The sequence below is a fragment of the Arachis hypogaea genome, chromosome 16, assembly GCF_003086295.3.
Source record: "Arachis hypogaea cultivar Tifrunner chromosome 16, arahy.Tifrunner.gnm2.J5K5, whole genome shotgun sequence".
NCBI classification, from domain to species: Eukaryota; Viridiplantae; Streptophyta; class Magnoliopsida; order Fabales; family Fabaceae; genus Arachis; species Arachis hypogaea.
In genome coordinates this window covers 48,596,644-48,610,845 of record NC_092051.1, presented here as the reverse complement: position 1 = coordinate 48,610,845, position 14,202 = coordinate 48,596,644, and the positions used below count along the sequence as shown (strand labels likewise).

General features: G+C 26.2%; 1 protein-coding gene across 1 annotated transcript; it reads right to left on the bottom strand.

The window, feature by feature from the left end:
* Positions 1-7,779: 7,779 nt before the first annotated feature.
* On the bottom strand, positions 7,780-9,374 carry LOC112754171 (uncharacterized). Its single transcript, XM_025801746.3, has 3 exons — positions 9,189-9,374; positions 8,969-9,098; positions 7,780-8,730 (listed from the first exon to the last, which is right to left on the bottom strand). The coding sequence occupies exons 1-3, from the start codon at positions 9,322-9,324 to the stop codon at positions 8,058-8,060; spliced, it is 939 nt and encodes a 312-aa protein (XP_025657531.1). The 5' UTR covers positions 9,325-9,374; the 3' UTR covers positions 7,780-8,057.
* Positions 9,375-14,202: the final 4,828 nt, after the last annotated feature.

Here is a 14,202-nt window from a genome sequence, read left to right as displayed (position 1 = left end):
ATATGCCATGGTGTACGTTATGCTAAATATTTAACAAGTTGTAAGTGTAATAAGCAAGTTTATGAGCAATCTTGGAAAGGTACATTAGGAAGTTGTGAAATGGATTATGCAATACTTGAGAGGTTCCACTAATGTGTGTCTGGTATTTAAAGGTGAGAGAAAACAAGGAATTGTTGTCTATGTTGATTCTAATTATATTGGTGATCTATATAAAAAGAGGTCGTTGACAAGCTATATCTTTACAGTCTTTGCATGTACTATTAGTTGGAAGGCGATACTAGAATATATAGTGGCATTATCAACAACTGAAACTGAGTATATGACATTGACTAAGGCTATTAAAGAAAGTATTTGGGTGTGAGGTCTTTTGAATAGCCTTAGGTTGAATTTAGATGTACCAATTGTATATTCTGATAGTCAAAGTGTTATTCACTTGGCTAAGAACCCAGATTATCACGAAAGGACGAAGCAGATTGATGTCCGACTTTACTTTGATAGAGAAAATATTAGCAATGGTACTGTTGCAATTCAAAAGATAGCAATAACTGAGAATCTAATCAATGTTTAATAATTTCTTGAACTTGATCAATATTTGTAGAGGTTGATTATTATAAATGCAAGCTAAGGTGAAGAATTGTGATGTCATGGCTTACATTTATTTCAACCAGTCAACCACTAATATTTTCCTAATATTTTATTGACCTAGCACTCTTAATATGTTATGGCTTAGATTTCTCCTACTTCTCTATAAATATGCAATGGTATAAAGCCTCGTAACATACCAAGCAAAACACCAAGTAAGCAACAAAGCAATCCTTTCTTAGTTTTGTGCGTATTTTGTTTTTTGTAAGTGAGTTCTCTTGTAAAATAATAAATTTAATATTATAGAGTGTGTGTTAAAATTCTGAATGTTGTGAAGGATATACACTAGAGTTTGATTATACTTTTCAGTACTTATTATGTACTAGAAATTGTAGTATAAGAGTATCTTATTATGATACATTGTGTTGCAATTATCTTTAAATATAGTGGATATATTTTTTTGGAGTGCCCTTGGTTTTTTGCCCCGTTCATTTTGGAATTTTTTTTTACGTTAAATTATTGGTGTTGCTCTCTCTTTTTCTTGACCTATTTTGCTAACATTTTTATTTTTCCATTCTCCGTGAAAATTATTTGGATCGCTTCTGATCCAACTTTGTCTTATCCCTAACATATTCATCCTCTATTTTTTGTTGTCAATTACATGATTCAGTCCATCATTTATTGTTACATCTTCTTGTTAACAGAAATATGTCACACCATCTCTTGTCTACAGTCTAAATCCACATTCAACAAACACGGAAAAATATGAGCCAGGAATATATCTACAAACACAAAAAAAAGGAACCATAATAAAGTCTTGTCTATTTATATTGTAGTTTTGGCATCTGAAGAAGGGCCTTTTTAGACTAGTATTAGTCTCTAACCAATGCCAACATCAGTCGTGACCCACACCCACACCAGTCCGATAAAGACGAATCTCTACTACAGCTATTTCTCCTTGCAATGCTTCCATTGGAACGTTTGTTGTTCGAGATCCCAGCGGTATGACTTGTGCTACCTATCATGATTCTAATTTGAAAATAGTGAAGAAAAGACAAGAGAACAGAGAAGATGAGAAGATTTTTAGATATTGAAGATAATTTGAAGATTAGGATTTTTGAAAGGAGTTCAGGAAACAAATTGCGAAAAAAAAGTTTCATTTCCTACATCAGCTAGCCGTTAGTTTGCCAGTATGGCAATAGGGAGTCCAAATTAGCTTTACGATGATGTCTCATGGATGGAAAGTACTCAATATAACATCCTCCCCGATAGAATATCACGCTTAAGTCATGGTATTTCTGTTAAAAAAATATTATTACGTAGATTTTCTACTTATATTATATTTATTTAATATATGAGCCTTTAGGTTATTAATGTATTGAAGATTATAAAAAAAATTATATAAAATAAAAATAAAACCAGTATTTCAATTAGTCAAAATAAATGATTTAATTTTTATTATTTTTTAATTACTTAAATTTTAATTTCAATTATGTAAAATATCCAACTGTAATAAAATTTATATAAGAACCATAATTAATTTTTAAACTTAAATTATAAGAAATTTGATTAAATTACTTTTTCTAGAATAACTTTTAAAAATAAAATTTTTAAACTAATAAATAAATGATAAATAATTCATAATAAAATTTTCAAAAATTCAAAATATTACATACTATCTATTTTACAAAAATTTTCGTCTTCGAAAATTAATATAAAATATAAAACAATTCATATGATAAAGACCATAAAACAACTTAGTAGATTCATGATTCAACAACTAGGAAATCATCACATCACATGAACATTAAGGGAAAATAAGTGCAATGTGAGATGGAAGTTTAAGATAGGTATAATGTATTCGACCTTATTAGGATTTAAAAATTTTAAATCAACACTCTAACACTTTTCATTAGGATAAGTCTTATTATATGATAGATATTTAATTAAAATATATAATGAAGCATAATCAGTCTATTTTCAAGACTCTAATTAAAATGAATTGTTCTAATATTATATTATAACATCTTTTTTGATAAAATACCATGCTTAATTCATGTTATTTATGCTAGAAAGGACATTACTTAAACTTCGTACTTATATCTATTTAATATATGAGTCTTTACATTGTTAACATGTTGATGATTATAAAAAAACTATATAAAATAAAATTAACCCAAATTCTTGATTAGTCAAATTAAATTATTTAATTTTTATTATTTTTAATTATTCAAATTTTAATTATAATTATGCAAATTATCTTATTATAATAAAATTTATATAAAAATTCTAATTAATTTTTAAACTTAAATTATAATAAATTTGATTAAATTATATTTTCTAAAGTAATTATTTTTGAAAATAAAATCTTTAAAATAATAAAATTATAGATAAGTCATAATGAAATTTTCAAAAATCCAAGTTGTTATATTCGAAGGACGATTTTGAATTTTGGAATGGAAGTTTAGAGACAAAAATAAATAATTATTAAATTAGAGATTATTTTAAAATTTGATTACAATTTTAGGATCTAAATTGAGGCTTAATAAAAATTAAATTATTAAACATATATGTGTTTACGTATATATATGTATTAGGAAATATACCCTCAATTCATATATAATAAATTAAAATGGTAACTGTTAAAGTTTATGCTTATTATTGATTTTCCAACCTGACTCTTCGTGCTTTCTTTTAAAAATGTGTGGTGTACAAAAATAATAATAACGTTTTTCTTTTTACATATGATTTAAATGTGGATGGTAAAAAATCTATGCATCTTCATATATAAGACGACATGGTTTTCTTTATTTGCTTAGGCGGCAAACAATAATTCACTACTCAACTCTTTTATTTTAGATTAATTATGTTTTTCACCTTTTTATTTCATTACAACTTGAGAAACTATTATTTACTCTATAAAGTAAGTCTAGTTCTTCCTCTACGCTACTTATTTACCTTTTATTCTTATCTCTTTTTTTTTCTCTTTTACTTTTTAATATAAATTTTTTTATATAGAATATATTAAAATATCTCTTAAGAATTTAATAGATTTAGATAAAAATATTAAAATACATTAATGTTTTTTAAAAAATTTAAAATATAAAAAATAATTTCAAAAAAAAAAGTATAATAATAAAAGACATATAATAATAAAAAGTTCGTCCGTTGGAGACTAATTCTTAAAGTAATTAATAAACAATCATATTATTAGGTGTGTATAGAAATGTGATTACTAAATTAATTATTCATATAAAAATATGTTAAATTATAAAATATGTAAAGTAATATATATATATAACTACTAAAATTTAATGTGCACATAATCTTTTTATTTCGGTAAAACACGCTATATACATATACACGATCAGTGGCTTAACCAGAAATTTCATAAGAGAGGAGTCAATTAAATATAAAATATAACAAAAAATTAACAAAATATGATTTGTAGCATATATATCAAAAAAGTAATTATATTATATAAAGTCAATATTCGACTACATACTTTAAGATTTTGATATTTTTTAATCTTGCTCAACAAGTTGTGTCACAGGTTGTTCAATAATATTTTGAACATTACTTAAAGAATCTGAAACTGAATTTTGTTCATCATATATTCTCTCTTTTCTCTTGAAAAATGAGTGAATTATTTTCATCTTTGACATTTTTAACTTAACTTGAACTATCTAACAAAAAAAAAAACAAAAATAATTGCATATATATTATTTTCTTTAAAAAAAATATTAAATCTATTGAGCAATAACAAATAATTTTAGAAACACAAATATATAATAATCAAAAATAAAGTTATTGATTTACCTGATTATTTTTTTGTTCCAAGTCTCACCCAAAAATAATTCTATTGAGTTTTGTCTTCACTTCAATCTTTGAACACTGTCCATTATAAAAAAAATAAATTAATTATTTTAAATAAATAATATAAATAATACTTGACATTGTTATTAACTTAAAAAAATTGAAATATACCTCTTTGAATCTTTGTTGTGCATTCAATGGTTAATATTTTGTTGTTCACTTCTCTTCAATTGTTTTTCTTCATATGTCTTGTTTTGGTATGGAAAGAAAATTAGAATGAGAAGAGTAGAAGACCAAAAGTTTGGAAACCACTAAAAGTGAGAGAAAAGTGGCGCTGATGCCTCCGATAGTTTGAAATAAATATTTAAAAAATGTACTAGTGTTACTTTAATTAATAGTATGGGCTTGGACTAGTATAATAGAACCATTTTTATTAATTATTAGAATGGGCTATTTGTTAACAAGAGCAATAATAATTCAAATATCTAATACATAGTGCAGTTTTTAATTATTTTAATTTATAAAATTTTGTAATTTATATTTTTTTAATATTATATATAAAAATAAATTTAATATTATTAATTATTACTATTTACTTTTTTTTTTTAATTTTGGGGGACCATGACCACCTTAGACCCGTAGATCCGCCACTGTACACGGTAATGAACAAAGTAACAAGGAACTGAGAATGTCAATAACTGAATACTCTTGAAGGCATAATTGCATAAATGACATTTCCAATTTTGTTGATTGGATAACCTATAACTGTCCTTATAAATAATCAGAAGTCAAAGTGTTTGAATTGTTCCTTGTTGTTGCTTGTGTCTCAATGTACAAAGAAATAGTAGTAGAAGAGCTGAACAAACAACCGGCCATTTCAAGAAAGAGGAGAAATGTTCTCTTCCGCATTCTAATTCTTTTATACCAAACGCTGTTTCGTCTGCTCGGTCTTGCTATTAATTACCACTCACATCTTATACCTACTCTCTCTCTCTCTCTCTCTCTCTCTCTCTCTCTCTCTCTCTCTCTCTCTCTCTCTCTCTCTCTCTCTCTCTCTCTCTCTCTCTCTCTCTCTCTCTCTCTCTCTCTCTCTATTTGAAATTGTCACCTTTTTTAAATAAAAACTACCACATTTTTTTAATTTAAATTTTAATTTATTATATTTTTATGATTGGTATAAACCTTAGCTTGAATATATTAAGTATAGTGGATTGTAATTTTTGAAAACCTTGAAGACGATTATTTATTACTCTTAAATTTTAATATAATTTTGATGGTAACAAAAACTATTATTTATTTATTTGAATTAAGTTGGATATTCATTAAACATTCTTTTGAGGGTATATAATTTAGAGTAGAAATAATAAGATATTAGTAATTCATTCTCTTGTATTTATTAAGTCTAAAAAAACACTCAAAATAGAAGTAACAATGATTACTGTAATAATAAATAAAATGATAATATAGATATATATAATTCTGGAAAATTTAGTAGAGATAGATGGCGTTTTTTACATTTACACTTCCACTAGAAAAATGGCAATCCTAGACCTTGTTCCTATTTCTTTTCGGACACTTAATTACCTCATATTACTACTATTTTAGTGTATATTATATGTTATATATAAAAGTGCAATGAAACGTGATTAACAAAAGTTATTTGATTTTTGGCTAATTAATATATATTTGATCAACTTTTAAATTATAATTATTAAAGTTTAAAATCTAATTTTTAAATATTAAATTTTAATAATATAAAAATAAAATATTAATTTAAAATGTTAATTAATATTAATAAAAAATATTGAATAGTATAAAAATAAGTGTAGATTAAAATAATAATAATAATAATAATAATAATAATAGGTGTAGATTAAAATAATTAATAATATAAAATATATATTAAAATATAGAATATATATTAAAAATAAATTAAATTATATTATATCTGTATATATAATTATATAATGATCGATTTTAGTGTATAATTAATATTCTTAAAATAATAATATAATTTAATTTTGATAAATTTTGTGATATTACATATTTACCATAATTATTCTTGCCCTTCAATTTACAAAACATGCCGGCAATTAAACTCAGAAAGCCCTATGTAAAAATGAATAACAATAATCTCTTTCTGTCTTAATTTCTCTTATTTCAAAGAAATTTTTTTTTATTTTGAAATTTATATATAGAAAAAATGTAACTACTTTTTCTTTTTATTAGGTTTATGCCAAAATTATTTTTTTTGAAATTAATAAGAATTAAATATTAGACTTTTAAATTATAAAAATTTAGATATTAAATTATAAAATTGGTTTCTCCTAAAAATTTAAGTTAATAGAAGGTGTGCGTATGCATAACTATTTCGTTTTCGCTAAAATGTTATTTTTGAATTATTTACCATTTCGAACGTACTTATAATCCCTTTAATCTTTTTATGGAGTCAAATAATTAATTGATAAGCCTTGAATACACTCGGAAGTGATATAATAGATTAAGAGAAGTTTCAAAAGTAACTCTTTTTTTTTTTAATTTGACTTATGAAAGTAGTAGTATTAATCTCTGGTATAATTTTCAAAACCAAATTGTAACTTTTTAAGAAACTATTTAGGAGCTTACAGAGAAGTTAAAAAAATGACTTTTCTCTCATAATACTACTATTTTTTATCACATTTCTTTTAAAATAAACACTTTTAAAACTAAAAATCCAAACACAAAATAACTTATTTATAAACTACTTTTAATATAGTCATTTATTGTTTAAATTATTTTTTCAAAAGGAACTTAATTAAGTTGTTTTTTCAAACTTGGCCTAAATTAAACTATGTCTGGATAAACTCTTGATTAACCGGAAATAATTGTTGTGGAGATGATGGTTTGTCCCACCCGCGATGAGGACAGTAGTCTTATCCCTCTCGCAGAATAATAAGATTAAAATAGCTAATAAATGAATGAATTATGTTAAGTTAAATGTTTCGATACAGAATAAAATTATAAATTTGTTTATTTTTCCTTCCCATGTTTCTAGTTAAATTATACTCCTTCAAATACTATATATATATATCTTTATTTGTAAGGTGTGGTAAAGCCTCATGGGATTGAGTGTTGTTACATATATTCAAAATTATTGTTGTGAAATTAAAGGACACGCAACTTGAATATTTAAAGTTAGTAATCACTAGAACTCTCGATCATCATCAAAATTTTTGAAAGAATAATGCCTCAATGATTGAGCATCTGATTACTGGTATTCTATTTTAAAATTACTCAAATTTTATAAGAAGAAAATAATTAGTTGTATAGTAAGTAAATCAATAAATGAAAAGTTGATTAATCGCTTTTAGGCTAATGATTGAAATTTTGAAGAAAAAAAAAGGTCAAATAATACATACTATTGAAAATTATTAGGAATTACAAGGTACTCTAATTTCTAGCTTGCTTGGCTTCTAAGTGTGTATATGGAGATTAATACAAGCTTCAATAACAATCAAAGCTGCAGAAATAACATACATAATGTGAGATAATTAACTATGGTGTAGGTAAGTTCTAAAAAGTATAGCAAAGGCAAAAAGTGATGAAATGTGGAGTATGTTATTATTGTTAGGCAATAACATAATAAAGAAAGTGAGCAAGATATGATAGAATATGAGTACTCAATAGTAGTACATGACCCTTTCGTCTGTCTTCTTTTCAGCTAACAAAAAGTTATTGTTACAATTAGTAGTAGATGTAGTAGTAGTAGTGGCTGTTAGCTCTTTGATTTCTTCTACTATGCCATAATCCTCCACCAATGGATTTTCTCCCCATAATATTCCACCATTATTATTATTGTTATTGTAGAGATCAACAAAAGTTCCATGGTGATGATGATCATGCTCTATCACATGATTGTTGTTGTTGTTATTGCTGCAGCTAGCATCAGAAGAACTGCAGCTATTAGCAGTAGCTTCACCCCCAAACACAAACATGCTATGTCCCATCAAATTACTTTCTTGCCCTTGAAAATTGGAATTGGAAGTGGAAGAGTTATTTCCACCACTACTCAGAAGGCTTGATGAGTATGAAGAAGAATAGGATGATCCATCAGCAGGACCATGATGGCTGATGAATGATGATGATGTTGGATTATTTTGCAACATGGATAAAAGGGTAACTTGTTCATGATGAGGGGGAGTAGGAGGCTTCCTTTGAAGAATTGAAGAAGATAATAGATTATTATTATTATTATCATGGATGGCCATCATTTTCTTCTTGAGCTTGGTGTTCCAGTAATTCTTGATATCATTGTCAGTTCTCCCAGGTAATTGAGATGCTATTATTGACCACCTATACATACACATGAAAACTCATCATCACAAGTCACAATAATAAATGAAATTAGGTAAACTCCCGCTCTCTGTTATTTTTACCTGAGATTAATAGTTAAAAACTGTTAGATGATAATTTAGTCAAAATATCAAGCGATCTAACAGTTTTCAATTATCAACTTCATATGAAAATAACGGAATGAAAATCTTTGCCTTGAAAATAATTGAAATAGTAAAACATATATATATATATATACCTGCTTCCAATGGTAGCAAAGAGGTTGCAGATTACTCTATCTTCTGCTTCAGAGAACTGACCATGCTTAATGTTAGGCCTCAGATAATTAAGCCATCTAAGTCTACAGCTCTTTCCACATCTTTTCAAGCCTACAGAAGAATAATATTATTAAGAGATCATTAACTAAGAAGCTAAATAAAAGATGAGTCATCAGTAGAGGATGATGGGTTTGTTCTTACCAACTTTTTGTGGAAGAGCAATCCAATTACCACCAGTGCCATATTTGTCTATGTAGTTCTTCAGCTTCTCATCTTCTTCAGGAGACCATGGCCCTCTCTTTACATTAGCCTTGTCACAGCATGGAGCTCTTCCCATGGCTCTCTATTTCAGTGATCTAATAACTTTAAGAGTCCCCAACAAATAATAATAATGGATTATATATACATGCGAGGGAGCACCAAGTAATTATTATTATTCAAAGAAGAAATAGCACAAGTCAAAGGGAACACAGGCTGGTGTAACTGCAATTGTCTCTATGAATACTAGGTAAATAATGATCATCTTAAACAACATGAACAACTACCAGTCAAATAAAAATATACTATACCTTTAAATTATTCATCTAAATCTTAATATTAAAATAATTATTTATACACCTAGTAAAATAAATATCTAATATATCTATTATTCACATTATTTAATATTTTTATTGTGTACCTATATTTTTCCGTATTATATATATGATATGACTTATGAGTGATTAAACTTGAAAAAAGTTTCTATTAACCATATATAGAGAGGGGGCGGGCCCTTTCTACACAATTTGAATTTGGACACTATATTTTTATTTATTTATTTTATCTAAATCGTCCAAAGTCTGTTGCGTTATAGCGTGTATTAGGAGGCAAATTCTAATACAAAGACGTTTATGTGGTTGTAGTGATTATATAAGTATTATTAAAATTAAAATTAAAATTATATTAAAAAATAAAAATATTATTAAAATATAAAAAAATATGATTTTAATTTTAATATTATTTTTTAAGATATTATAACCAACATAGCTACTATAATATAGGCATCTTATGCACCGTATTAAAATATTTCGTTTGAAAAGGATGGTGTATATATATATTATTTGGTGCACATTTTCAAGGGAGGGGCCAAGTCTTGTAGAGTAATAGTTAGTAAACTATTGTCAAGTGGGAGGGTCCATTTGTATGATGCACTACTGCTCACACATCTTCCAGTAATTTGTAAAACTCATATGAATATTCAGTGTTAATTAAATGCTAGCATATTTTCCCCTCTTAATCAATATAAAAGGGAAAATTAGTGTGACATTTTTTTCTTTCATTTTTCACATTATTTCTTAACTGAGAGTAAAGACAAAAGACTAATTCTCCACAAATTTAAATTTTATTTAAAAAATTGTCGTTGATTAATGACCCAATAATTATGATGATTTTTTAAACACTAGTATTGTAGTTATAGCAGTGCCACAAAATAAAGAAAAGAAAAAAAAAAAGAGTTATAGCGTAGTACTTCAAAACTTTGAAATTCTTTCTGTATTTATTTTTTAATTAAGATTTTATTTTATTTAGAGCTAAATACTAAATTGGTATCTGATGGAGATGGAGATGAAAATGGAGATGAATTTAAAGGGATCGAAGGAAATTAAAGGAAATTGGAACAAGTGACGAAGGGGAAGGAAAAGGAAAATTGTTAGGGGATATTTAGTGAGGGAATTAGGAAAAAAAGAAGAAGAGAAAAACGGGATTAGGGTTTTTAGAAAATTAAAATTTGAGTGTTTTTAAAATTATAAAAATTAAAAGTGGGTAATTTTTGTAATTATGATAATTGTTAACTGATACGTCATTCCTAAACCCTAACTCCAAGTAACTCAATTGACGGCTAATCACTTTTGTTAAATTTTAAAATATTTTAGGAATTATTTTGTCAATAACAAAAATTAGATACCATTTTATTAGTAGCAAAATCTTTTAGGTACTAATTTAGTATTTATTTCTTTTATCTAAAATAAGTATTTTTTTTTTTTAAAAACTAGTTATTAATATTAATGTTTTTTAGTTAGCAACATGGTTAAAACAACATTAAAAGAGAAGTTAAATAAATAAAAAATCAAAATCACAACAGATGTTATATGATGATAGAGGAGCGCTAGAAAGTAGCAGGTTTTATGATTTGTAGCCATCAATTTAACATTATTATTAGCTATGAAACACGGATATTTCGCTGAGTTATCGTGTCCGCGTGTCGGACACATTTCGGACACGACACTCACCGACACTCGTCCGACACGCGTGTCTGCTGTGTCCAACCGTGTCTTAATAAAAAATAAAAAATTCTTCTCCGGACACTCCTGGACATATCTAAATACAATCACGTGTCCGTGTGTCCAGTCTTATTCTTAACATATATTCTTAAAATAAATTTAGATATAATATATATTATTATTTATTAAAACAAAAAATATTTTAAATACTTGATATAATTAAAATAAGACATTAAAAATAATTAAAAATTTTAATTTATATTTTAATATCAATAAAATATCAAAATATAATTACAATTTATCTAAAAAATACTTTATATTTCATATATATACGTGTCCCCGTGTCACATAAAATTTTAAAATTCGCGTGTCGGCGTGTCCCGTGTCTGTGTCAATATCCGTGCATCATAGATTATTAGTATTTTTAATAGTGTGAGATTATATTTAATAATGTAAAATTACTCACTTTTCTTTTACTGATTAAATGCTGATCAAATTTTAATAAAAGTGTTCACCCTAAACTTTTCCTAGGATGATGATATTCTAGTTATTAGTAGTTTTATAATTAGTTCCAAGCATTTAAAATTACGGTTTTTCCCCCTGCGGGTATTAATGTCAGAATTATATGAGTGACTTATTATCATCAATATTATGACCTACTTATTTTTATTAAGAATACAGTTAATTTAATCATTATGTTACAAGTATATATTTTAAGAATTTATTATTAACTTTTTAAAATACTTTTAATATATTAAAAATGTTATATTTCATTTTAATACTTTTTAGTAAAGTATTTCTTTTTATGTTATTTTTAAAATATGTTTTTAGAAATATATTAATAAGACCATTTTATATATTACCAAAATTAGAATTACATCAGTAGCCTTATTTATTTAAAGGAAGAAAAAGAAAGCCATACAGACATAGAGAAAAATTGAATATTTATTTTCTATCCCTTAGACAGATATTTTCTATTTTTATGATGAAAATTTTGTGTTTGTACTTTTATCTCTATAACTAAACAAATTTCTGTATTTATATAAAAAAAAATATTTCAAGTAATTTTAAGAATATTAATATTTTAATAATTTTAGTTATTAATTTCAATCATAAAATATAAATATAATAAATATCACTAATAACTAAGATTATTGAAATATCAAAATTTTTGAAATACTATAAATTTTTTCATATTAAATATTTTAAGAATATCTATCATCACTACAAGAATAAAGCCGATTAGCTACAACAAAAACAGTCGGAAAATCATCACTAATCTGACGCAAAATATAATTTGTGACAGATTAGCTACCGTCTAGCAACCAATACTTTCCTCGTTAATTACAAGTCGCAGATCAGTGAGGCAAACACATTAGTCGCTAATTCATCAGAAAAGTTTTTTAGGGACCGAATAGATAGTCGCAAATCCATCACTAAATTAAAAGCTAATTCCATAGAAGAAATAGACTAACAAGTAGTCGCTAATTAGCGTCAAACTCTAGCGCAGTAAACTCATCGCTAAATCGAAGCTAACTTCGTAGACAAAATGGAATGCTTAGTTGACGCTAATTAGTGACGAATTTTTCCGAATCTAACTCGTCGCAAGTTGTTCGCTAATACGATCGCAAATCTATCACAATTTGTAGCAAATCTATAGCTAATCTTTAAAAATCCTTAATTAAATTTGTAGGAATTTTGTCGCTAAACCAAAGCCAATATAAATGAGAAAGCAAAGTTCCGAAGTAGTCGCTAATTTGCTAGAAAATATGTATTTAATTAGTTGCAATACTATCGCAAATGTCATTGCAAATTCCTTTTAAACTAGTAACAAGTCGATAAATATTTTGCACTACAAGAAAAATTGGTTTTTGCTACATTTTTAAAGCGTGCCAAAAATGTAAAAAAGTGGATATACAACAACGCTTTTATAAATGTGCCAATTGAGTTGGTTTTGGCCACGCTTCGAAAGCGTGCCAATAGGAGACATAGCCACACTTTTGAAGGGAGAAAATAAGAAAATATAAAAAGAATTGATTTTTTTATTAATTTACATGAATTATTTACATAGTATAATTATAATTTAAAAAATTACAAATCTATAATAAAACTAATAATTTAATTTACATACTGCAAATGTAATGCCAACAAGCCATAATAACCTCTGTTTCAAGCTGAAATATGGAGAAAAATGCCTGGCCCATTTTTGGTAAATTTACCGAGAAACTATTAATTGAGTGTTAATTACTTTATCAGTTCTGCATACTTCTGCATATTACAAAAAAGAAAAACAAATCAATAGAAAAAAAATTGTCCATACATGAGGTCATAGAACTAGCCAAACTAACCCATGATACAGAATTTCATAAATGGATTCATACAAGATGATCACCAAAAAAGTAGCAAGAAATTCAACAAAAAAGAAAAGAAAAGAAATTCATAATCATAAAATCCAACAATAGTCAAAATCAAAGGTACTGCACTACACTACACAACGTCATGTGATTTTTGTTTGCATGCAAAAGAAATTAATCAAGATAAACAACAAAATCAAATAGAAGAAAACAAGATGAGAAAATTATATGAAATTATTATCAAGAGAGAAAAAGAAGTGCAAAACAATTAGTATAAATTAAACAAAAGGCATAAAGTGATGATGATGATATAGAATCTTGGATATGTGTGGTATATAAATACATGTATTGTTTAACTCATTTTCAATTACTAATCAATTCCTTTGTAATTCGATCATATCTCGTATGTCCTTATTCAATAGAACAATTTTATCACTTAAACATTCAACTTAAATTCTTGTTACTTCTTTACTCCCCACCGCTTAGTCCCGTACAACAAAATGACGAAAGTTAACTTTAAAATAGTAAGGAGCAAAGATGAGTTTACATATATGTCCTTTCTATACACAATTAAGGGTAGTCCACGCCTCACAACTGTTTAAA